The sequence below is a fragment of the Odontesthes bonariensis genome, chromosome 10 (genome assembly GCF_027942865.1).
Source record: "Odontesthes bonariensis isolate fOdoBon6 chromosome 10, fOdoBon6.hap1, whole genome shotgun sequence".
NCBI lineage: Eukaryota > Metazoa > Chordata > Actinopteri > Atheriniformes > Atherinopsidae > Odontesthes > Odontesthes bonariensis.
In genome coordinates, this window is record NC_134515.1 from 7,146,397 (window position 1) to 7,173,761 (window position 27,365).

At 39.6% G+C, this 27,365-nt stretch overlaps 1 protein-coding gene across 3 annotated transcripts in view; it reads left to right on the forward strand.

The window, feature by feature from the left end:
* The window catches only part of LOC142390568 (MICOS complex subunit mic25a-like), an 82,811-nt gene that overhangs the window by 5,658 nt on the left and 49,788 nt on the right, over positions 1 to 27,365 (forward strand). For 2 of the 3 annotated variants that reach the window (XM_075476104.1, XM_075476105.1), the window contains exons 5-6: positions 18,277 to 18,300; positions 21,315 to 21,398. In XM_075476104.1, the coding sequence (XP_075332219.1) occupies positions 18,277 to 18,300; positions 21,315 to 21,398 (108 nt within the window). The remainder of the gene's footprint in view (positions 1 to 18,276; positions 18,301 to 21,314; positions 21,399 to 27,365) is intronic. The other variant, XM_075476106.1, reaches the window with a different exon arrangement.

A 27,365-nucleotide genomic window follows, 5' to 3' on the forward strand; every position in this document is an offset into this window, starting at 1 on the left:
TCTCAATCGGAGTAGGAGAGGTGTTTTCAAGTTATTCTAAAAGCTTTTTAGTTCTCAAATCAAGTTACGAGTTTCAAGGAACTTTTGTAAACCACAGCTAGTCTGGAAGTCAATTTTGGTCCAATAGTCCAACTGATGCCTGCCTTGCATAAACTCTTTGAGTGGAAGGATGAGGCTATATGTCTGCTTACTTGTTGGGCATTACTGTCTATGTCGGTATGTTAAAGCCACCTACAGATTAGCGAGAAAAGAGTGCGACCGACTTGAACTGCCAGCTTAAAAGGACTATGTGTCACCAGCTTGCCTTCCTGTTCATCTTCATTTTATTTGTCTTGCTCACATGCTGATGACTATGGAACAGGAACATAATCAAAGCAAAGCATCTCCACTCTGCAATTAAATGTCAAAACATTCACAGGGAAGGTTTGAGTGGATTTATGTGTCTGAGTTCAGCTTAAACAGAAGCAGCATGTGCCTTTCTTTCAACCTTTGGCGTGGCCTAAAGTAGTGATTATATTGCTCACAGAACCTAACAACTACCAGCACTTACAGACTCCCAATACTGAAACAAGACTCTGGGCATTGACACCATGCTGGTACCTTATTTTTTTGTATGTAATTATCTTTCTATTTCTTTATTTTTTATGAGTATGGTGTTCTTCTGTTGGTGTACCTCCTGCAACAGCCACCAGTGGCCAGTAGGGGGGACTGCTGTTCTCTGTGTGCAATGATTCAGTCCATTTTTTTTAGTTTTTTTAGGCAGTCATCTTAGCGTTCCCGTGTGAAAACTACTCATCACCCGAGTTCATCCATGAAGCTGTTTTAAAAAACTGATTAACTTGAGTGTTTGTGAGTTACAGGGTCTGAGTTTCTTTTGAATCAAGTCATGATTCAGTTTGGTGAGTTTTTACTCCAGCTGAACTACATGTTGGAGCATTTTGTACAGACACAAATTGGTTCTTGGGTTTGCATTTGTAATGTCCATGGTGATGCTCAGTCTGCCTCGCCCTGCTTCTTATCCTCAGCTGTTATATCTCTTCCTCTTTACCGTGTTCTCTTTCCTTCATCTTCCTGCTTTTTCTGCCTTTTCTTGTCACCCACCCACCCCCGCCCTCCATCTCCCTCAGTCTTTTTCTCTTTTCCATCCGAGCCCATCACTCTTTTCTTCCTGCCCCAGAGACAGTATTATCAGCGCAGTGCACGCGGTAAATTACACCCTGAGAGTTTCCTGCAGCTGGAGATAGGAGTGAGGCAGGGTTGGAGGTGTAGCTGTGGAAAGGGGAGAGCTTGTTGTACACACCAGTTGGTGCCCGTTTCACGTGACTCTTTCCTTCTTCTGCTTGCCTCCCCCCATGTTGAGACGTGCTGTAGCGCCCGTCTTATCTCCACTCCAACATACTCGGACTTCTAATAGAAAGCTGCTGGAGGGACGTTGTGAGCAGAATGTCCGGTTGAGCTGGACTGGACCTCCCTATGCCGAGGGCTTTTTGTAATTACTGGTACCTGTGCTATGAATACATATATGCATAAACTCATGAAACGTTGGTAGATTTTCTCACATTCTCAACTCAAATGATTTCTTTCCCCCTGTTGTGAAATGGCAGGGCTCCACCACCCTTCATCATCACCTAACAGATCTTTGTCCCTTGCAGGCCCTGCAAAATCTCTGCAGAGTTAGACAAATGAGAGAGCATTTTTTTTGTTGTGGAAATGCCATGTTTCACAGCTCAGTGACACTGCATGCAACACATTTACCAAATAGTCTTTGACTTTTGGAAAAAAGAGGCCTGCTTTTTCAGTAGAACTAATTGACTCAAACCAGTCAATCCTGGTTAATAAGTAGGGTCATTTTGGCTCAGTTAGGAAATGGAGAATATTTTCATCTGGATTTTTTTTTATTTAGAAGATAATCTGTGTTGTTACTGAGTGTTTGCTTGCTTTAGTGACTAAACACGGAGTCTTGCAGATAAAGGAAACAGAAAAGTGTCTTTGAGAGTGTTGAACTATTTTCACTTCTAGCTTCTCATTCATAATGAAAAGAGACTTGGAGTAATTTACCAATCATGTGGGAACAGGTGCTTGAATTTCCCAAGCAATCGGTACCATATGTTCTACAACCCAAGGTGGAAAAAAGTTGGGACACTGTAAAATGTAAATAATTGCTGAACTCAGGGACTTTATTCACAATCTAACATATAAAACTTATCAAATGTTGAAAGTGAGATATTTTACTAATTCATAAAAAGTGAAAAAAAACAACAGCGAGGAATGCTGTTCCATTCGTGTCTGATATGGAATTCCAGCTGCTCGATCCTCCTGGGTCTTCTTTTATGTATCAATGAAACGTCTTGACTCCGTGAAGGTTACCGCTACTCTACAACGAAGAAAGAGAAGAAAACAATGCCGCTGTCAAGAGCAGGAATACTGTCATCAATGATGCTGCTGCAGTATCTGGAAGATGAAATGCTTCGTGTGTTTCTGTGTTTCACGTAGTTCGTGACAATTCAGTCAATAGAGGTGAAGGTCTGAAGCCCCCGGCATCACCACTTGGAGTCTCTGCCCTCTTCTTTGCCTTCACGTATCTGTCTCGTAGCTTCTTCCACACATACTTAGAGAACTCTCCCTCTTTCCCCAAAGTTCTGCCAATCTCTGTCCACCAGTTTTGGGAGTTTACGTGCTCCCTGTGCTGTTTCACTGCAGTTTCGTACAGGTGCCTGTACACTGACTGAGTCTGGTCTCACATGGGTCCATCCGGTTTGTCGTTCTCGGCGCCGCCAAGTTACAAAAATCGACTGGTGCACGACACCGTGCTGCATCGTCTTTTCAAGGCAAGCGCCAGGCCTGAAACGTCATTTTGACGTCACGGGTCGGCTGTGCCATGAGCAACGCGTCAACTGTAAATCCATCTTAATGCATCCCCATACCATCAGAGATGCACTGATAAGCTGGGTAGTCACACTCTTCTTTTGTTTGGAGGATGCAGTGTCTATTATTTCCAAAAAAAAGACGATTTCATATTTCTATTTGTCTGACCACAGAACAGTTTCGCACTTTGCCTCAGTCCATTTGAATTGAGCTCTGGCGCAGTGGAAACGGTGCCCTTTCCAGATCATGCTCACATATGTATTGATAGAACTTTAACCTGTATTTGTGGATGGCACGCAGATCTGTGGTCACAGACACTGATTTCCTGAGCCCCAGCAGTGATTTCCGTGACAGAATCTTTTTTTAATTCAGTGCTGCCTGGAAGCCACATTTATGGGATTAAGGCAAAACAGTTGCCAGTCCGAGGCTAATGCGTACTTGTCAGGGTTTGGGCTTCTTTTGCTCACCTCAAATCATACTGTGTCATCCATTTGTGATTTTAGGACCTGCCCTAAAGATCCTGAATAGAAAATTGATTAAAAACGGTTCAACAGTCCAACTCCACAATTCAGTAAAACACATTTCGCAGCTTTTTAACATATTTTCAGCAACGAGTGTCCAACACATAGAGCCTGCTTCTATTCAAATCTCTGAATTTAAAGACATTTCAATGATGTAACATATTCTGTAGGGGGAAAAAAAAGTATACGGAAAGATGAGCAATGGAAGCTGACAGCTGATTAAGCATTTACTGTGTAATTGGTCGCAAGAAGTAAGTAAAAGACATGACTGAACATTTTGTGAAGGGTTAGGAGGAAGAATGATGAGGAGGCGCGAATGAATGGTGGTGAAAGAGAAGATGACATGCTTTTCCTGTGGAGTTGAACTGAAGAGAAGGGAATGAACCGGAGGGTGGAAAAGAAGTCTTCACAAGTGATTTTACATTTCCTGAAGGATCCCACGGAGGTGGGAGAGGAGAGCAGGGAAAGGGTGACTATTTGTAATGTTTCTTCAGGCGAATGAGCTGCTGAAGGAGGAGGATAGTGCAATATGATTGAGAAGAAATGCAAAATGATTACATTTTTTTTCTTTCACAACTCGGAGGTGTTAGAAAAAGATGACAGGAAGGATGAGGGGAAGAAGGAAAAGGATTTGACAGAAAGTGCAAAAGTTCAAGGGCAACGAGAAGAACCACGATGAAAGGAACGGTGGATAAAATAAAATGATAGATGCTTAGCCGTGCGTATTTCTGTTCTCTTGAAATAGTTACAAGAGGATGAAATTGAGGCCAAAAAAAGAGTCAATGATGATTTTTGAAGATAAAATCCATACTTAATTAGACTGGAAGATGGTGCCAGATATGACTGATGTCTCACACGATTGAGAACTGTTAAATTGAAAATATTTTCCAGAATAGAGTGGTGTTGAAATGACTGACTGTGTGACAGGGGAAGTAAGAGAAGGCTCAGGAGAGGAGGTGAGCTACTATGCTATGAATGACCAGTAACTTCAGTCCTGTTGTGTGAGGAGCAGACAGGACTGAGGTTCAAAGTTTAGCCATAAATGTCGAACAAAAGTGTGAAGAAAGGGTAGAGACTGCTATAGGTGACTCAGGGCTTCGTGTCCTTTGTGGATGGGCACCTCGCGGAGTCACAAGTCAGTGAGTCAGACAATGATGTGAGGCATTTGCTCTTCAGTGGCCTCTTCTTTTCCCCCGCCTTTCGCTTTCTCACTTTTTTTCTCCTCCCGTCTTTTGTCCTTTTCCCGGTGAACTGCCTGGTCCCTGTATTCCTCCGTCCCTTTCTTCATCTTTCAGACGAAGCCCTAACCCACTGCGCTGCTCTCTGAATAGTCTTTGTTAATGGCAAATCTTCTGCAGATTAATTTCAGAATGAAAGGGGGGAATGGGAGAATGGAAAGAAAGGAAGCAAGTTGAACTGAAGGGCTAAAAGGGATTTTTCTCTTTTTATAATGTATTAATGGCCTTTTGGTGCCTGTTGAAAGCAAAAAATAGGTTATAAGTCACATTATCATATGGTAAATTTCTCTCTCTGTTCTCGCAGAACAATTAGGAAGCCTATTTTAGGAGCTGCCCTTTACCTTCCACTGATGAAGCCTTAGCTAATACAAGATGGCGTCCATGCCATCCTCATTGTCTGAGCACAAATGAAGCACAGGTGAATCAGTTGTATCCTACTAGAACCTACTGTAAAAATTCAAATATAAGATTGTTAAAATGACTGTTTGAAGAGTTTTTCATGACATAGAAGTTTTTCTAAATTTTTAAACAATAGCTAAGGTTGTAGTTTATAGAATATAGATCAGGTTTGGTGGGTCATTTACTGAATACGACTTAAGTTTTATTTAGGCCGTAAAAGTGTATCATACGTGGTATTGAAGGAGCTTGAGTTGATACATTTTTTTTAGCAGAAAGGCTACATTATGAGGGAGTGTTGTTTGATAGATCAGGACAGAGATACTGTCTCATTGCATTAGGGGAAGTGTAGGATTAAGGGTTTTTCTGTTTGGCCCAATTCACACTGGCTCTTAAAGCCATTTAAGCCACTGCTGCTTTGTTTCTATCATTCTTTCTTTATGTTAATCTGTATCTTGAAAGTCAACAAACTTTATAAAGGTCCAATACTAAGTGAGTGGAATGCCACTGTAACATAAAAGTGGGGATGCACAGATGTATCAGCAGATATTCAGCTTGTTTGCTTCAATCAGCCTATTGGCAAAAAGGATAACGTCAACCGATATTTACCTGGTGTGTCCTGGTTGTGTTGCAATGACTTTGCTTTGAAACTTACAAGATGTATTTACATTTAAATTTGTTGGGCACAAAAGAACTTTTGTTAAGCTATGTAAGCACTGAAAAGTCATTGAGTTGGCAGTGGTGTTACAGGCTAAAAGGGTTTGGAAGCAATTCCTTTTTTTTACACAAAAGATCATTTTTACAGATGATAACAAAGGTTTATATGAATTTATATGTGCTCATTAAAAGGGAGTTTGGTGATAGACTGTCCTTGTTTCCCTATCAGTAAAGGCAAAAACAATGGGCATCGTCTATTGGCTGCATGCCTTTTCTTTTTTTTAATTGAGATGGCCCAGAATTTCACAATTGGCACACCCTTATATAAAATGATTCCCTCTTACAATGGATTATGAACGGGATGTAGGGTCTTAAAATTTGGTTATTTTTTTAAGAAATGATGGAGGACAGAAGCTTCTGTATCTCTGATTGCTACATCCTAACACTTAAACTGTTTCATTTGAATTGATCATAGTATGTCTTGTCCCCCTTTATTGCTGGTTTGATAAAGGTTCTCCACAAGATGAACAACCTGCTGGTCTGAAGGACTGAAATTTGAGTTGACACGTGAATCCCAGAATGATTGTGATAGCATTGGTAGAGTTTAAGACAAATGTGAACGACTGACTTGCAAGGTAGTCTGGGATCTAAATCGCTCATAAACTGTACTGAAAAGTTAATCCACACAGTGTTTAAATTACAGTTGGATGTTCTGGATTAACCAGTTCTTTTAGTTGACACTAGATGGCAGTAAAACTGTGTCTCTGAATGAAATTGACTTCACACAGAGGCAGGAGCTTGGCTGTGTTTGCTCTATCTCCCCTATTCTGTCTGCTGCTCTGTCTCTGTTCCCATCATGCATAACATCGAGATAAATTTAAAGTTTGAAATCCTCTCAGAAAGCTAGTCTCAACTGCCACTGCACAGAACCCCCCATATTAATGTATTCTACTCAATCTTTCCCTGTACAATGCCCTTTCATCTCTCCCTTTACTATTGTAGCATCAAAACTGGCTCAAGAATGGGACGGTTTCAGGGAGCTTTTTATTGTAATGGTCAGATTACTTAAGTCTTCAAAGAAGCTGTCACACACAAAGAGGTGTCCATGTTCTTCATCTCACCTGCTTTTGTGTGGCTTGTAAGAATATTGTTGTATTGTTACGCAGGGAGTAATTAGTCTCATTTAAATACGCTGCAGTTGGCTGAATGTGTTTTTTACTCTCCACACTAAATATGTTTTAATTGCCTTACCTTTGTGTGAATTTCTTTGCTGATGTCCGTCTCATAGTCTTGAAATTATGCCTCAGCGTGCTGGTTGCCAGTTTTAAGAAATAGAGTATCTCAGTCGATTTGCTTTTACATCGTTGTTTATAATGTAAACAAACATAGAAGGCATGCATCCCAACGTCAGTGAAACTACTATATGTAATTGATAATAAAGCAGAGTGTTTTTTTGCCATTAATTTGTATTTAAGAAATGTGTGGTTGTTTGAATTAAAGGCAGGTAACATGCTTTAAAGAAAGTTGGAACTGTGCAACTAAAGAATTTAAAAGCTGTGTAATTCAAAAGAAAGGGTGAAACTACTACTGAAAGCACTGATTTGGTCAACTTGTAACGGATGAGAAACTAAAAAGCAGTAACAATGGGCAGGATGTAAAACTGTAAATCATTGGGGGATTTACTTATTACCTTATCATTTATACAAAAAAAAAAGATCGATTTAAACTAAATAAATAAATAAATAGGGAGAAGGATGAAAACCAACAATTGGATGGTTGTTTTGCAGCACTGCATTTAAAACAGAAAAGACTCCACAGGCTCCGGAACACTACTAGGGACCATCGTCAGTGAACAAGATCCACAGACCCCCCCCCCCCCCCCTTCTCTGGGCCCAAATTCAATTTAAATAGTTTGAAAAAAGGGGAAAACTGGTTATTTTTTAAGATCATGGATGCTGCATTCTTTGTACTATAGAGGGGAGAGACCATATTATCCTCTATTACCATAAAAGAAACAAACATCTGTGATGATATGGGGCTGCACTGGAGCACACGGCACAGGCAACTTATGCCTTGCTGGAGATGCCTTACATGCAGTTGGTCTCAACACAACAGCAGTTGGTCTCCTCATTTCCTAAATATTGACACAGTGTTGTTACAGGTAGCCGTTTAAACTTTTTGGCATCGAATTTTGAATTAACTTGTGTTTCAAAAGAAAATTAGAAAGCGTTGTGTTTGTACTACCTCCAATTAAATGTAGGGTTTAAATTGTTTTCATTTACATTTAACACAGTTAACTAATTTGTGCAGGAGTGGGGTTGTAGTTCAAACACCAGCATCTACATTCATTTATCTGTGTGTAATACAGCAGCTGAAAAGTTGTTGCCCAAAAATGAACCGAAATGAATGAATGAATGAAACCCTACCACTGCTCCATGCTGCTTAAAGGGATAATCCGGAGTAAAATGCACTTTAGATCAATTTACGGGATGTTGGGAGTACATACGTTGAGTTGACATCAAAATCATGTCATTCGGATGTGTTTTGAGAATTTCGATTTGACCGTTTTTAGCCAAAAGCCGTTTGAAATAAAAAAGACACCTTATTTCCTTATTGTGAATATCTGTCGAATATCCAATATCAAACCAACTTCACCACGGTCTGTAGCGGCAGCTGCAGCAGCAACCTTTCCGGAAAGGTACTGGCTTGATTAAATTCATTCTGGACTCTATATCCGACCACATGAAGACCTCGGGACACTTCGGTTTGGCTATAGGGACCCTCTACTCACTACCACGTAAGTGTTGTGTTGTTTGGAGCTGTAGAAGAGGTATAAAAATAGCGTTTTGTAGCGGTGACATGATATGCCCCTCTCACCTCCAGGCTAACGACTTTTGGCTAAAAACGGTCAAATCGAAATTCTCAAAACACATCCGAATGACATGATTTTGATGTCAACTCAACGTATGTACTCCCAACATCCCGTAAATTGATCTAAAGTGCATTTTACTCCGGATTATCCCTTTAAGTCACTCCAAAGTGCTCTTATTGCAGTTACGGTTGCCTCACAGTTGCTCCCATACATGCTGAAAGACAGTCCAGTGTGAGAAAAGGGTTCTAAACAAAATACTCAGTGGAGCTGCTCCTTCACTGTTTTTGGGGATTGAACCGACTGCCCTCCTGTCTCCCTGCTCTACATCCTATGACGCCGCCACGTGATATTCTGGAAGTGATTCCATTCAATTTGTTTGCAGAGGTGGTAAGTTTATTAAAGGATAAGACCGGTTTTTTGACATTGGGCCCTTGATTTCACATTATAGCATGATGTTCTACTCACCCCTGCTTGTTGTTTGTCATTTGGAGCTGTTCCGAAGATATTCGCGCGGCGTCTGGCTGCTCTCTTGAGATATTCGGCCATGAAACGGTTTCCTATGGGCAAGCTTATACAGGCACAAACTATGCTGTTTATAATTTATTAATTACTCTACACTAACACTGATAACGAGGAGGTGCGTCGCTTACTTAAAAAACTCCGGGTTATTGTAATTTTGATTTTTTTGTCGTAAAGTGGGTGTTACTGACGTCATCGTCGTGCTACTGCCACAGACAGCCCACAGACCTGCTGCCTGTTTATTCATTCGGCTAAAATTCAAAATTAGTAACCCGGATTTTTTTAAGTAAGCGACGCACCTCCACGTTATCAGTGCTGGTGTAGAGTAATTAATAAATTATAAACAGCATAGTTTGTACCTGTATAAGCTTGCCCATAGGAAACCGTTTCATGGCCGAATATCTCAAGAGAGCAGCCAGACGCCTCGCGAATATCTTCGGAACAGCTCCAAATTACCAACAACAAGCAGGGGTGAGTAGAACATCATGTTATAATGTGAAATCAAGGGCCCAATGTCAAAAAACCGGTCTTATCCTTTAACTCTGACTATACTAAGTCCAGCTGTAGTTATTAACTTCTTCTCAATACAGATTGTGTTGTAGATTTGATTTGGATTTTTTCTTCCGATTACATCTAAATTTTACTTAAAAAAAAAAAAAAAAAAAAGAGAAATAGTGCTGTTGCGCCTGTGGGACACTTGGCACTGTTACATGCATAGCTGCGGTCACAGCTCAAGTTAGCCATTTGAATTGGACCGCAGTACTTAGACACACATGGGAGCAACACTGAGATATTAACTGAAGTTTGTCCAATGCAGCATCACTGTGGACCTTATAAACTAAGTTCAAGACAGTCTGATGGTTCTAACTTTCTCTGATGGGGATGGTCGTACATGTAAAGACAGCCAAACTTGCTGCACAGACTTTGTATTCAATTTGTTTGACAGATGAATATGACATTCAGGATTTTATTAGAGCAGAGCTACAGTCCGGAAATGCTTTAAGCGAACCCGGGTTTACACATAGTGCTAATAAGCTGCTTTTCAGTCACACTTTCTGACACATTCAGTCGTCCGACATGAAGAAACGGAAAGATGTGTGACTACGAGCCGCTTTGTTGGGAATTCGGCTGTATTGATATACACTCGCACTGTACAGTTTTTACAAGAACTTTAGAGTATGTGCGAAGCACCTCAAATCTATGTTAGTGTGAATTGAGTGCATACTCGCAGGAGGGATTTGATCAACTGTATAATCAAGGTATGTTAGCCTAGTTTTGAGAAGCAAAATTTTTCACTGATGAAAAGCTGGTGAAGCATTTAATAGAGCTTTTATTAGATTCCGTTTTGTGTTGAAAATTAGGGGTAAATTAAATGGAGACCATGGAATCCTGTCTCGTAGTCCTTGGTGTGGATTCAAAAGTCACATTTGATGAGGAGTTTACTATGTTGTTTTTAAAGTGTGATGATATGACTCACTTATTCCAGGTAGAAATTTATTTATTTTTTTAAAAAGGTACTTTATAGAGTCTGATCGGCATTCTCAGAAACGCTTCCTTGCACAGTATTTCGAGCTAATTTACAACAAAGGCCATGGATACCTTCTACTGTTTGATAGCAGATGGGATTCTGAGGTGGTGACGCTACTTCAAAATAAGATAGTTGTGGGATCCATCTTTTCTGTCTCTGTTTTGCAAGCCAGCCCCTCTGGAATGAGCCAGATGTTGTCTCTGATTGGACCATCCTGCTTCTCATTTTTATACCTCAAACCATGTAATCAGTTGGAGATTCTTTGCTGATGGAGGGATAGTGTTGTCTCGCTTATACACCAAGGAAACTCGGTCCGTCTCTGGTTACTGGTGTAAGTGAAGCAGCTGTGTTTATGCACACACGTGCACACACTGAGGCAGATGGGACATGCTTCATTATAGCATTACATATGAGCTGGTGAATTGCTTGATGTTTTATCATGTACTCCTCTGACTACTTATTTAGTCAGACATATGGTAACACACTCCCATTATGCCATTTAGATGAGTGAAAAAAAGGTCAAATGAGTTGCTTAGTGTGCAGGTTTTGTCTTAGAATTTTAATGGCTTTGTATCCTTAAAGCGATTTAAACAGACCACACTAATTTAGCATGTCTGCACAAACTCTGCAAAGGGATTCATTAGAAGATGCATACACCTCCACTTACCGTGCTTAAGTTTCAAAGGTGAAAATGCTTTTAAAATCATTTCATAACAGTATTCCTTGCTCCATGATCTTGAGGTCGAGGTTACGTGGAAGCCAAAGCATCTATTGTAGGAATCCCTGCTCTTTTTGCTTGGAAATTCAGATAAATTTGCAAACTCTCTCCTTAATGGCATTGCATCTTGTTTAAAAACCACTGAAAATATGTGAAGTGCTCTAAAACTTGGACACCGATTTTCCCGTTTTTCCCCGTTTTTCGGATTAAAGGGAGATTGAGAACGGTAAACAGGCAGAAGAGAAAATGTAATGTGAAGGGGAATGAAAAGGAAAGGCGGTGGGAGGACGTGGAAAGCTGGGGAAATGAGCGTAAAGAGGAAATGGGGAGATGGCAGGAGTGGCATTGAAGGAAATGTTGTGAAGAAGGTGAGTGACGGACTGGATAGAGAAGGAGGAGGAGGTGGAAGAGGCTGAGGTACAGATAAGCCCGGAGTTGTATCGGTAATTGTAATCTGCAGGAGCTGACACGGTTCTGCATGTAAAACCATTAGACTGACTGTGTGCACAAAAGCTCATTTACCACAACTGCAATGTCAGATAGTGAGCTGAAAAGGAAGGCTGACAGACAGACTGGGAGTTAAAAATTAAAAATTAAACCTTTAACGTCTTATTATTTACATGAATGTTAAAGTTCAGGTATTTACCGAGCACATGCCTGCCAATCGGTCTATAGATGCAGGACAAATTTGGGAACAAGTAATATACAAGGATCATGGTATCAGTCTAAATAGTTTCAACCCAGGGAGCAGTCGGAGTAAAGCTCCTTTCACACATCCTCTGCTTCCCATTCGTCCGGGGGCAACTGAACATATGAGGTCATGTGTGAATCACCCCACTCATGCTTTTCTGGAATATTTTAGATGAAAATGTAACTAGGTCAGACTCAGTAACATATATGCATCACTTTTAACACAAAATTACACATGACCAGTTCCGCACTGTAGCGGTGGGTTAGTTTGACATATGATTGGCTGTTCAGAGCAATCTGAACGGAATAAACAAATAAAAGCACACCTCTAACTCACCTCCACCATGGTGTTCTCTAAGATAATCAACTAATTTTTACATATAATTTGAAATATAATTTATAATTTGAACATATATCAGTATTTCAGCTTCTCCCATATTCCACCGTGTTGGTCCATGATCACTAATCGTGGCTCTTTCGGTCACTTTCACAGGCATAACTCAGTGAAGGGTGAAAAAGATTAAAGCAATACTATGTAACATTTCTACCTTAAAATAACAGCTTGAAAAAAATTGTGCGGCTAGAATGAGTTTTAATATTACGATTGGCCTGTCTCCTATGCCCTTCGGGGGTCTGAGTTGGAAAAACTGTGCTATGTAACTTTGCTGGAGCGGCCCGGGAGCTGAGCGGAAGTACTTCGACTTGCTTTCTGGCACACCTACCGCAAAAACAAATAGACCCCTCTCACGCTCCCAGGTACATTTGATTACTCTTACCTTCTCGGTCGACATAGCTTGCACCTTCTGACTCCTCGCCGGTTTGTCAACAAACGTGAAACGTGAAAGTGAAAGGGTGTTGTATTTACGACAGTGTAACCGTACATTACCTCCAAGCCTGTAGGGGGAGCTCCATAATGGGCTTTTTTGAGAAGTTACATTGTATTGCTTTAACGGAAAAGCGACCAACATGTGAATGGCGGTATGCCACTTCTTTAACAGGTTGATTAAGCTATTTATGTTGCGTATCTCATGTCTGAAAAGGGATCAAAAGAAGTAAATTCATGGATGAGAAGTGGAGGATGGGCGGGAAGGAGGAGGAGAAGGGCCAATGGCCCATTTTGTCCCGCTCCTTCTGTGTAGCTGCCTGGCTGTAATTATCAGTTAGATTATTATTGGGTGCTAATTTACTGCCTCGCCGGCAGCTATGTGTTAAATAAACACAGCCGAGTAAATAGAGAGAAGGGAAAGAAAGATGGAATGGGAGAACAGGCTGCTGCTGCTGCTATCAGATGGCAACATAGCACACAAACTGCCCACAGGGGAAGAGTGAGATTCATGAGTTTATTATATTGCGTATTATTTAATACATGTCTGTCCCAAACATACTTTCAAGCCAATGCACTAGTGTTCCAAGCCTATGTGGTGTATTTCCGATCCATTGGATTGTTAACACGAATGCACTGGGGGCCCCTTCATGTGTTCCATTTGCACTGAATCAGGGAGTTGGCCCTTTGTTGCTGATATCACTGTCTGTATCTACCCGGCAGACACATTGACTAACAACTCAACCAGCCACCATCTGTTGTCCCTGCAGCCTAACCTCAAAGCATGGGATGACTGTTCTTTGGCTGATAGGTAACCTGCGGAAATATGTTTGTTTTTTTTCGTTTATTTAAAAAGTGGGAGCTTTTTGATGTCTGATATTTCTATTTTCTTTTTTTTTATTTGAACTTTACTGATGTGGATTTATGCCTCTGTTGAACAGGATGGCAGTATTTCAGAGCACTAACCTCACCAGTAAACACACACTTCTTCTTGGAAGAAATCCTTCACTTAAAGCCGAGGAAAGAGACTTAAAGCTGGAAAAACACTGTTCCTGCAAGGACTCTAACAGGACATTTATCTAAAGCAAATAGTCTAAAATTGGCAATTAATGCTCATCAAACACATGATGGTGCTCAGTGCCATGAATGTCTCTTTCAAGCAGGCCCATTGAGGTATGGGTTTAGTTAAGGTCTTATTGGTGCAGCTACTCTTATTTAACTTGTAATTTTAACTGTTTTTATCAGCTATTTTCCCATTATTACATTCCCTTTTTGCTTTCTTTCCTTCCTTGTATTCTTTGATGGAAAATGGAGCTCCAGATTTGAAATTGGAAAACAGAAAACAGCCGAGGACACTCTGTGACCAGAAAAAAAAGTCACAAACTCTGATATTTTGTTGGAGAAAAAAACCCAAGAAGAAGCAGAAATCGCTCAGAGTAACAAGCGAGCAGTTTAGCTTAGCTGCCAGTTGTTTCCACCTCTCTTTTTTTTCCTTTTGCTCACTGATTTTTGTTTTTTCTTCCTTTGTAAATTATGTTTCGTACACGTTTGTTACCTGTTAGAACTTAATCCCATAGGCCTTCCTCGTCTTTAGCTCATCTTTTCCTCACTTACTCTCACTTGATTTTTGCATCTCACTCTTGGACACATTTTTCTAAGCTGTGTACTGAATTGATTCATATGCAGAAGACACCAGGAGAGGGAAGAATATGCGATAATAAGTTTGTAAGCTAATCTCCTCTTTTTCCTCATGGCTAGTAGCTGTCGTATTCAATTATACACCTTGTTAATAACTGAAGGAACTCTTCTGCTCTTGCTTTTTTGTCTTGTTAAGCAAATAATTTTCTTTTCCCATCTTTTTTTCTTCTCAACTATATGAGTATATGAGTCAGTTAGAATTCATTTGAGCAGGGAAATGAATTCTATGGCAACGCCGGAAGTCTTGATTAGTTGAGGGAAACATGGAGAAAGTTCTGATATAGTTCAGAATAAAAGGAAAAAAAATTTCTTTCGGATTTATTTTTTGTTGTTTTGTTTGTCTGGAAGCACAGCGCCTAATATCCTTGATAGCTTACGCTACTTTGTGACTGAACATTCCATCAAATCGGTTTCGTTTGTTGTTGGTTTAAGAAAATTAAGCAGATTATGAGTCTGATACTATAATGAGGTAAAATACTCAGATAAATACAGAGATTTCTAAATTAAATGGCATTAATCAAAATCTTTAAATTAAAACATAAAGGAGGAGGTTATCTTGAGTTCTGTGAAAACATTTATTTTTCTCTCTTTCTTCTTTGTAGTTTTTGGCAGTGACAACTAATTTTTTGTCTAATATTAGCAAAACTGTGGTTGCTCCTCTGATACCTAAAAGTACTTTCTTAAAAGGACTGTTTTTTCCATAAGATTACGGTCTCGGTCGTACGCTCTGTATTGCAATGCCCAATTCACTTCTGCTAATCAAATCCGAATGTGTCTATTGCTTAGAAGATAAAAAAATGATCAAGGAATAAATGCTGACTCTTAACGTTAGGCTTGGGATTATGCACTGTGGAATGATAAAGGATGCGTTAACAGCCGGTAAATAAGAAATGAATAAATGCTACTGTCGGCATGCTAATATGCTCACGGCGATATTTAACACACGTTGGAGGTCACAAAAAAGAAATTGCATTTGTATTGATGCAGAATTTTAACCAATATCAAATCAAACCACAGCGCAGGACGTGAATTAGCCCATTTGTTTAACATGTTTGATTACATGATCAATCTTTTCTTATTTTACCGACTAATCCCCTAATAATGTTGTTGCAGAGTACTTAACTGGCAAACCTCGAGTACAAGATAAAGTTTTGTTGTGTAGTAACAAAAACCTGATTCTGTTTAAATGATTGACACAAATCAGGGTGATACACACTGAGTGATTTTAAGCCATTTTCTAAGTCCACTGCAAGCCATACTGTGTGATGCACATCTAATGAACTTGGTTATGATCTCGTGTTTGATGTACGCAGACTGTACGACGATATCTGCTGCGTCTGTAAAGAGCAACACAGATTCTAAGCTTTTAACTATTCTGTGCATGCGTTTCCTGGTCTGCTTATGTGGTGTGATGCATGGTGTGTAACGCTACGCCTGGCTGGCTGTTATCTACCATGGACTCGCAGGTCCCTGGCGGGACACCAGAGGAGTCATCTGATTCGCGGGCACTTTCTTCTGTAACTACAAATTAAAACAGGACCAGCATAGAGAGACAGATAGGAGGGAAAACTGATTTTTTTTTTTTTTTTTATTATCAAATCCTTTCTTTTTTCTTGTCTAACATATAGAATTAACAATAAAGCATTTTGTGTCTCTCTTCATCTGCATTAACTTGCACCAGCTGCATCTTTTCCCTAAGCAGTGGAAGCATCTCCCACATTAGAGACCCTCTCACTCTTTGTCTCTCCTCAGTGAAGGTCTGTTTATGAAACGCAGGCGATTGGCTTTGATTTGATTTGCTGTTCAGCAGCCCTGATAATTATGATGAATCTTCCTCTCTCTGTATATGTGTGCATATGTGCGTGAAGTCTCTTCACCTCAGTTACTCGGCACCACGGCTGCATTTCAGTGCCACTCTGCTCCCTGTCAGACCTGCGACAAAAGAGCTTCGCAAATATTGATTGGCATTAATTTGCTCAGACTACCAGATGTGCAAGATTTAGTACATCAGGGTTCTTCAAATAGTGACAGATTGTCAATCTCAACAATCCTGAGGTTGTATTTTTCCACATATTGAATTTTCAGTGCGACAAATACACCCATCTGTTGTCACATAAGCTTTATGAACTAAGTGGGCTTCAGTAGTATCTATAGAAAATATGTGAAGCCGACCAAATGCGGATACTACACGGCTTTCTGAATTGATATATTTCTAAATTGGATGGCAATAAAATGCATTTTGCTTGATTTAATTATTGATACGTTTCTGAAATTTGTCTTACATCCCACAGTGTACGAGGCAAATACCACAGATTTCCGTGTTTACACAAAATTATTAATACTACCATTATCATAGATATCTGCAGTGCAATCAATTTAATTGCCCTCTTTTATAATACATGCCTTGTCTGCTCGGGTACATTAAGGAATACTCGGAGCCTGGTCTGTGAATTAAAAGAGTTTTGCAGAACAAAAAGGCTCCACAGTCTTTTCAGCCGAGCCTGCGGGAATTTATATCTGCTGTTTCATGATAAAAGCTTGATTGACATATAAGGGCAGTCTGATGTAAATATCAAGAACAGACACAGCATCATTATTTGAGAATACACAGAGTCAGGAGGTGTGTAACCCACAGTCTTAGCAGTTAAGCCCGTTTGCCTCATTTGTGATCGCTTGAACTTTACGCACTTCATACTTCAGGTGTTCATCAACAGCTTGTTTAATCAGTGAGGATAACAGGTGGAGGTTCTCTCTTCTTAAAATATGATTTTGTTTTGATAAGGCCAATTTTAGAAGCCAGTCATAGTTAAATCTGCTATACAGGAGTGTGGAAAAAAAACTTCAGATGTCCACTCTACACTGATTATTGATTTTTACAGTGAAAAAATTGTTTTTATATGAAGTTCTCTGTAGATTCATGCATTTTTTTTTTTTAGACAGTTATGGCATATATGGTACCTTTGGAAGCTATGTTGCTCAGCTATCTCCCCCAGAATTGAAATAATGGTCTTGTAGGTTTAAACAACTAAGCTGCCAAAGATGAGGGTAAATGCTGATGTTTGCAGCGTGAAAGAGGTAATGAACACATTGGTCAAATTTGGATGGCATCTTGACTTTTATATCATCCATGCAGCAGTTTCTCTTTTGTCATATCCTGACATAATCATTGAGGATTTCTAGCTGAAATTAGACAACTTAAGTTGTGCCTCACCCTCAGCATTGATTTTAAACCTGATTTTCACATCGCAGCCAAACGTTGAAGGTGGCAGACGAATGGACCAGATCTGAGGCTAAATCTGGGGTTTGATGAGTGATCAGCGGTCGCCACGTGTGAACACCTCTTTAATGTTTTCAGTGTGCAATATTATGACAGATTTGAGAGACAACTGGTAAACTGGTGGGCAAATCGGAGTGAATCACCAGGCGCTGCTGGTACCATAGTGTAACATTAATGATGAGAGTGAGAATCGCTTCCATCACAGCTGGAACAGCTGAAAGATCCAACAACACTTCTGTAGTCTGAACTTGGCTTTTATCTTGATTTTTGTAAATCTGGGATCTCTTGTAAAAGAGGTACATGTTTCTCAATTGGGTGATTATGTGATAGTAAGTGCTTTAATTTAACTGGCATTACCCCAAACTAATGCGATGTTGAACTGTAACTCCTTACTGTTTGTGCTTCCCTCTCCTTCATCCTTCTTTCTTCATCCTCTTTCCTCTTCCTCTTCAACCTATTGTCCAACACTTTTAGTCTGCAGATGAGATGGAAGCGACGGTAAGCTTCATAACAACTTTCAAAAAGTCTTGCTCTTTTGGATTTTTCATCAACTTCACTGCCCTCTAATCCTCACTTTGCTTCTCATTGTCCTCTTGCACAGACTGAGGGTCACTTTAAAAAAAAAAAAAAGTTTAAACTACTATTTATATGCTGATTAGAGTCTTTGTTAATAATTTCTATCAACCTGAAATTCTTGACAGTCAGAAAAGTAAAATATCTCTAAATTGTAATGTCGAGGGGGCAAAAATCGTCTTTGTGACTGATTAGATTGAATTGAAAGCAAATTAAGCCCCTCCTTGCTTCTTTTTTTTTTTCTATGTATTTATTTTCTTTCAATTCTTTTTTTGTTTTCACCTTTTCATCTTCCCTAGTTTCACCCTCCTTCTTGCACCTCATATTCCCCACTTCGTGCTTGTTACTCATTCCATATGAGCCCTTCTTATTCATTCTAACATCTTTCGGTTTCTTACATGCACCATTTTGTCCGGGCATGTTTTCTTATCTTTAGATGTTTTTTTTTTCCCAATATATTTCCAGACGTGCTGGAAAACAGTATATTTTAAACATGCTTCAGTGTGTTTGTATACAATAATTTTGAAAATGTATTTGTTAAATATTATATTAGAAAAACTACTAATATCATATGATAAATTTGATTTAACAGCTTTTCATGCATTTCTCTAAGTGTCTTTCTTGCACACGGCACTCACCCTTTTCATATCTCCCTCCTTATGCATTAGTTTTTCCTCCTGTTAATGTAAAGTATGTTTGCATATTTATCAGCACGCTATCACCCTGTTGCACATGTGCGTGTTTTCATGAACGTGCATGTCATCTTTTCCGTGCTGACACAGACATACAGACAAACGATGGGTGGGTATAAATGGATAGATAAGTGGAAGAATAGAGATAAAGATGAAAAGCTGCAAGGAGCAAAGGCTTAATTTAAAGGTTATGTCTTTATTTTTTTTCTGGCATTTTCGCCTATTTTTAACTGCATGGATTTGCAAGTCTGTGCATCTACCATAGAATCCAAAGTCTGAGACCACATTAAACATCAAAAATTCACGCAGACCTTGAAAGATTTAGCAAAATAGAGGATTCAGAAGCACTTTCAAAACAGGAGGCATTCTGGCTTGATTCTATCATTATGAAAGAGTTACGATTCTGCTCTGTTACAAGGCCAGGTATGAAATTGAAACAATGTTGACTAATTCGAACAAAAGTTTCGATTTCTGTGAGTCGTATCTTTCTGTTAAAGCAGTGAGATGTTTCTCTGGACTGCTCATCATGGTCTTGTCCAAGTAAATCATCTCGCACTCTTTCTACCTTTATCATTTGCCTGACATTTTTAACATAATGGGAATCACGATATCAGAACTAAGAAGGAAGTCGGACTGTTACTCGGTGTTGAGAGGTGTTTGTCATCCTGAGACTCCTCATCCACATTTTAAGGATTTTATTTTATTTTTTTAAACCACTGTCTGTTTAAAGTTATTGCTTTGGTTTTATACCCGTCAGATATTTCTCATCTCGAATAGCCAGGAAAAAAGAAAAATGCTTCATGATTTAAGCTTGGGTCGAAAAGCCATTTTGTGGGGAAAAAGATCCGTATTGTTCAAAGCAGGTCAGCCAAACCAAACATGTCCATAGCATCAGAGAATCACCACAATAAGCTTTGCTCGGTTTGAAAAAAAAGGAGGATTTTCATCACAAATTCAGAATTTATTAGATAAAGAAAGTGGGTCCCCGATCAATAAAGGTCCTGCTAAAAGAAGTGTCTTGGTGGTAGTCTCGGGCTGTTTTTAACTGCTCTGAAATTTGGCACCTGCACAGTATTGACAAGTGTCATTGTGAAGAAAGATTCACATCTCAGTAGGACAGCGAGCTTGATTTAATTAGATTTTTATTCTGCTCTCTTAAGCCCTCTCTTATTCTTCCAAGAGTCCAAAACATGAAATCATCACTTTAATAATTAGAGGCAATAAAATATACAATTGGTGCAAAAGAAAAATAGCACTATAGACCTGAAAACATTTATAGAGTCACTTAAAAAAGAGGACAATAACAAGAAGTGTTTTTTTTAAGCCCCAGTCCACATTTATGGGGGCGTTTTAGGTCAGTCAAGCTGTCTTGCAAACAGAAAGGTTGGGTTAACACGAGCTACCTTGTAGATCCACTTAGATCAAGCACTGCTCTGATTGAATCAAAAAGGGAGCATAGGAGAAGCTTGCCTCTTTTTATCTTTTGTAGAGATTCCACTCTTTTAAACTCATTGTTTTGTTCACAGAATTTCTAATAAACGTTTTAAGAAGCAAAATAGTATTTTTATTGTTAGTTTCACCTTTTGGATTCCAGGTTAGCTGTATGCATGAATGTGTTACCTACAGTGCATATTTCTAATGTCAAGGTAAAAAGGTCTATGACTTATGGTTTAGATGCCTTCTCTACAAAGTGGGAGGAGCAGGTGAGAGACCGACCAAACATGCAGAGGTTCAGAAAGTACAAGTGTTGTTCTTTTGAAGATGTAAAACCAGGAACAATTTGTGGAAAAGATTGAGAGCAGGGCAAGAAAAAGATCCGCTTCTTTTATGAAAAGTCTAAGAAACAAACCTGCGTTCCAAAAAAAATGGGAGACAAGTTAATGATGACAATTTGGCAGCAAACATCCACTCACCAAGCTTAAAATTGTGTTAAACATTGTGCTGTTGGAAAAAAAGTTAATTAAAACTAACAAAACTTTTGTAGTGAAGGTTAGTTTTGGATCATTTTGCCACCCATAATGTCTTAAATTCAGTTATGTCTGGGGTTATCTTGCTAAAGAAAATAAAGGATAAACTGATATTGAGTGATATTCAAAGTAATGAAATGACAGCTGTTCCACTAGTTTAACCAACTGCTCTCTCTCTCTCTTTCTCTCTCTCTCTCTCTCTCTCTCTCTATATATATATATATATATATATATATATATATATATATATATATATATATTTGTGTGTGTCTGCCTGCAGGTTCAGCAGCTACAGAAGAAAGACTCCCAACTGAAAGCGCTGGATGCCTTCTACAAGGAGCAGCTGGCACAGCTCGAGAAGAGGGTACAACATTTACACAAGCCCACACACTTGCACGTGCACACAGGGACTTGCAAAGATTCCATTTAAGGCTTTCAAAGACTCCCAGAGTTGCAGTGCTAAGGATCAGCGATAGATGTGTACACACACAGACACACACTACAGACTTGGACAGGCAGAACTTTATTACATGCCCACATGCACACACACAAACACCAACAGACAGATCCTCGTCACATATTTGCAAACTCTGATATTATTTTAATTGTCGCATGCATATACATATGCCATAACTCTTCTGCATCTGTGCACATTTTCTCTGAAGCAGCACTATGACAGAACATGAGCTGACCCTAACTGGTCTCTTGTAATTCTCATAAGGGGAGTTTTGCAACATGACTAGTGTTAGCAACTTGCTCCAACACCGTGCAAAATGACAGTGATCGTCCTATTATAATGGCAGGAGGCAAGCAAGCTTTCTCCTCCTGAGTGTTACCTTCCCAGATCTTTTTACTGGGTGCGGTGCCATCTGTTTAGGTATTGTGTCGTGATAAGTAATTCCATCATTTTTAGCGGTAAATTCATGTGTTTCAATGTTCAGACATATCCAAAGTAAATTCAAGCCATCTTCCGAGTACAGGGTGCACAAAAGAAAGCAATCCACTTACAAGCAGCAAAGATTTAAGCCATTGTGAGCATCTCCACTGAGCCCTCACAAGCCCATCCGTTCCCTTTCATCCTCTGTTTGACATTTTCCAGGTAAAAAAGGTGTGGCTTCAAGTTATTTCTCAGTCTCACCAGGCGCCACACAGAGGACCTTTACGCGGGCTCTCTGGAGAAGCGCTTTTCTATTTCTCAAACGGAGAAGACCTTTCCAGGGCATAATGTGTGGAATCTAAGTATTGTGTTCTGTTTACCACGGCTAATTCAAGCCTGTCGTGCAGGGGTAGTGGCTGGAGTAGACGGAGCCGTATGGAGGCAACCATAACATCAGAGTGCCATCACTGAGTATAGAGTCACAGTCCATATCCCTGATAGGATGGAATAGGATTTATAGTCATTCTGTCAGCCATCTCTTCACTCCTCCCCTCTGCATTTATGCTCCATTTAGTTTATCTTGTGCTCATTTATAATTTCTTTTAGCAGATTAAAAGGCTCGAGAGTCTCGAGCAAAGTTTGATGTAATTTGGGAGTGTGATTTTGTGCATATAAAGGTCATATTTAGAGTCTGCCATAGGATGAAATAAGCGGATAGAGTCTCTCAAGCAATAGGCTTTTTTCTGTTCGGTTAAATCTGAAGTTTGGGAGTTTGGAAACTAGGCATGTCCAATCCTGCCCTGTTGGCCTCTCTGCCGATGAGAAATTGTACTTTTGAGTTTTTGCTCACACTCGTTCAATCTTGAGCAACTTGATCGCCTAACTTTGAGGGCAGTTTGCTCAAGGACACATTGGCACGTTGACAAGAGGAGCCGAAACTGAACCGTTAGCCCTGAGATGAATCGAAAATCAGAAAGTCTGTTCTTCTGTCTTCTTTCTTTTGCTGCGTGAGTTAAAGAACAGATGGACCAAGACAAACAGAGGCAAAGTTAAATAATCGCAGGATATCATCTTAAACAAATATGTATATATTTCTTACTTTGATCAATAGTCTTCACTCATATTGGAAGCACGCACTGCACAGGTCATGGTGTCTGTGTTTGTTTTCATCTCATTAGCAACAGGTTGAATTTGCAGAGTGAGTAGATGGCTGGCAGGCTGGCATATGGGTGGCACAAGCTGTGTTTATAGTCAGGCTTAGGATGTTTGCAGACAGACCTCACTGTGTGGGTATGTGTGTGACTGTGACAGACAGAGTGAGATATTTTTTGCAAGCACATTGTGTATTCGGGCACACGTGTACAGTAAAGGTAGATTTATGTGTCTATCTCTGGTGTCGGTATGTTTGCACACTGCTCTACATAATGCCCACATCTGTTTGACCGACTGCTCAAAATGTTCTCAGTAAGACTGGAACAATTCAAGGAAAGTATTGAAAGTTTAGTTACATTTAATACAGGACGAAAAATGTATAAATAAAGTTATAAATTATAACCAGACACTGTGAGCATAGAGGTCCATTTGTTAGTGAGTCTTCCCAATAGAAGCATTCCTGTCTTTTCATTTAATTGCAACAGTATATCTTCCTCTGATCTACTGATCAGTAGTAATATTAATTTTAAATGACGGCATGCTCTTTGTTGGTTTTAATATTTGACAAATTTCACCTCTACCTTTTTTCTCTTTCTCTCTATGGGGGTCTTGCTGTCTTTGTGACTCATTCACACACGTTCTTGTCATTATGGAGTATATTTTGAAGCTGGTGGAAATCAAGCATACAGAGGAAGATAATAATCCCACTCCAAGTCTGACAGGTTGCTTGACAGGCTGTCAGCAAGGCCTCTGTGTAGTGCACCAGAAATACCTGCACACTAAATACACATACTCTGCTTTATTCCATGCTAGATCAGTGATGACACCTTTATTCTTGGCCAACAGGGTGATACAGTTTTATGAAAAAGAAGGTTCACCCTCTTTTATTTAAGATATTTTGCTTCTTAACAGGACATAATAAAACCTTTTTTTTTTTTTATCATGTTCTTCATTTTAAAATGAGGTAAATACCATATCAGATAAACACTAAATTACATCATGCTATTATTTTTTAATCAAAGCTAAGCCAAATGCAGGAGCATTGTGTGAAAAGCTAAGTACGTGCCCTCATTCAGTAGCTTGTAAAATCATCAAATGACATCATCAGTCTCTCTCGCATTGTTTTGGTCCACTCCTCTTTACTGTGTTGCTTCAGTAAGTTGAGATTTGCAGCATTCAGCTCTTTTAGGGTTCTGCCACAGCCTTTCAGTCAGGTTTAGGTCTGGACTTTGACTGATTCATTGCAACACTTTTATTTTTTTTGTTTTTTTCTTTCTTCAGCAGTTGTTCTTGTAGATTTACTGCTGTTTGGGGTCACTCAGTGGGTCTACATGAGATTAATTTGATTAAAATTTATACCCCGGTAAAATTTGAGCCACTGACGGTATACGGTATATATCGCGGTATGGTACTTTTGTATATAAATTACAACAGAACAGTTTCTCAGTGGTTACCATAGCACCAAATAAACACTTTCAATCAGGATGTTTGCAGCAATATTAAATTAAATGTATTGTGCAAAACAGAAAACACAGGAAATATAAAAAGTATATACGTTATATTTATATTTAAAAAATAAGAAAAGGTACATTTCCTCGAATAAACTCTGTGAAAGAAAAGCCGCTGCCTCTTGGATAACGTAACTTTCAAAGGCACCTTCCACTTATTCAACATGCTCAAATATGCGTCATATTTCAGACATGCCATTTGTGCATGTTAAGCTAACTGCTTGTTAATACGATAAGTGTTTTATTACTTTGCATGTCTTCCAAAAAAGAAAATAATCAGGATTTTGAGGATGTTACCGTTACACACCAGCTGAGACGCAGGGTAGCAAAACATTATGGGCGTGAAAACGAAACTTAGAAAATCGGCTCGGCGCATGCGCAAAACCACAAAGTAGCAAATCTCGACAAGTAGGAGAAATCGACAGAACACCGGCTTTGACTCATTTCATATTCCGGAGCATGGTTAGCCCGCAGGTGGTAAAACAAATTACTCGTCTTACTTTGTCTTGCGATTACTGTCGCCCGGCATATCCAAGCGGATGTTCAAAACTTTGCATTACTGCCATCTACAGGACTTATGAGCTATTGCGATATAAGGTATGGCAAAAAAATCTCTACCGTTGGTGAAAAATACCGCATAAGGTATGATACCGTGCATACCGCCCACCCCTAACAGCTATACTTGGATTATGCTCCTTATTTGATAAAGGGTAATTCTCCTTGGATATATGGCGGTGAATGAATCGAATCGTAGGCACAAAGCATGTCATACTCCGATACGATACGATAGGTGGTGCTGTACCCATTTCAACTATTGCTAATAGAGCCACTTCCGGTTGACCTCCTCAACACCACCGACAACAACAAGGCATTCGAGAAAGATGAAGCTACTTCCCTCTACATTTCGTTTGTGATGAGCTGCTTGTTGCACAAACGCGATGCACAACGGCCCATTCTCCATCGCGTTGTTTGTTTTGTTTTTTTTTCGACGGCGGCGACAGCAACAGTAATATCGTCTCTTTTGACTTCCGGGTCACGACCCCGGAAAATTTTTTTCGAGCATCCGCAGAACGTAAAGTCCAATTCACCATGTGCTTCACCGTCTACAAGCAGGTTTAGTGTGACTTTCAACCGAGTTCTCGCGGGTTCTTAATCCGACTGCGAGTAACCCGATCCGATCCAATTTTTGGTCTAACTAAGATGCATACATGAACTTAATACCTCAGTTTTATTGTAATTAAGCCATTAATCCGATTTTTTCAGTGCCATGTAACAATAGTCCAATAGTCAACTCAATGACTGCAGAACAAGCCCAAATCATCAGCCCTCCTCCACCGTGCTTGACAGTTGGTATGAGGTGTTTGTGCTGATATGCTGTGTTTGGTTTTCTCCAAACGTGCTGCTGCGTATTATTGTGGAACATCTCTACATGCTCCTTTTGGAGAGAGGCAATCCTTCCAAACAAGTCATACATCATCAGTCTCTAATTGTACGGTCATGACCTTTAACGTTTAACATGCAAACTTAGGCCTGTAGAGTCTAAGTTGTTGCTTAGAGGTGCTCATACTTTGTTCTTTTGATAACTGCATTTAAATAGTAGCACCTGACTGCTCCTTACCTTTTTAAGGCTGTCCTTATTTTTTCATTCTTGTCGAATGAATAATGGTACACAATAATGGTATTGTGTAATGTGCTATGTGTTGTTGGTATTTACCCAACTTTAAGACCTGGTAAGGATCAGGTAATCTTTCATTGTGATACATAAATTTCAGTTGATGGAGGGTGTACTTTCTTTTTCTCAAGGCTGTAGAAGACCTCCACAATAGGGCCATGCACTGACTTGCATTAATTTCCCAAAATCTAGCCCTTACATTTACCATGATACTAAACCTAAACCATGTCTTCATGATGAAATTTATAAAAATGTATGCAATAGTATCCCAGCATTGTGATTGTGTAAACAAATTTATGTCCCCACAACCTCCCTCACACAACTGCACCGACATACACATCCATACAAATATATACCTAAACTCATACACCCACACTGACGGCACCCTGCATGTGTATCTGTGTTCCCAACAAGATGGAGACATTCTGGTGTTTTGATCAGAACTCAGGTTTTTTTTTCCCCCTTCTCCCAAGTACCACATTAAAACTCCACTTTTCTGCTGTGTTGCACTTTCTTATGGAAATTCATCCACTCTGGGCCTCATGTAGACCAAGTCAAAGTTTAACGCTTTCATCCTGTGAAAAGCTATCTGCTCAATATGCCGCACCGAGGGCTTCGGATCTGCTTATTAGTCTGGCTTGTTAGCAGTATTTCCACTGAGGCTGCACCCATCTGGAGATGAAGATATGAGTTTCATAATAAGTTAATGTTACTAAACATTGCAGAGTTGTGGCATTCGTGTTGCCTCATTATTTTTCCTGGGCAAAAGAAGTACTTATGCATTCCTTAACAGTAGTAAACGCAAACCATGAGATCCCTCCAGCAACAGCAAATTAAGCATGCAGTGTCCAGGTGAAGGCACTGTGAGACAAAAATCAGATTTGAAACAGATCTGGAGCTGTACTGATTAATGCTGATTTAAAAAATCCTTTGGTGTACATACACATAGTTTACACCGTGTCTGTGTTCTGTTTGCTGATGATTCTTCAGATTGATATAAATAAGCTAAATCAAACTTTTTAATTGGCTGTCATTGACTAAAAAAGTCCTTCCCAATAAATTGGAATTCATTGCTTTGTCTGAAAACATAATTTTTGTTTCTGTTCCGTCCCAAGAAAAACA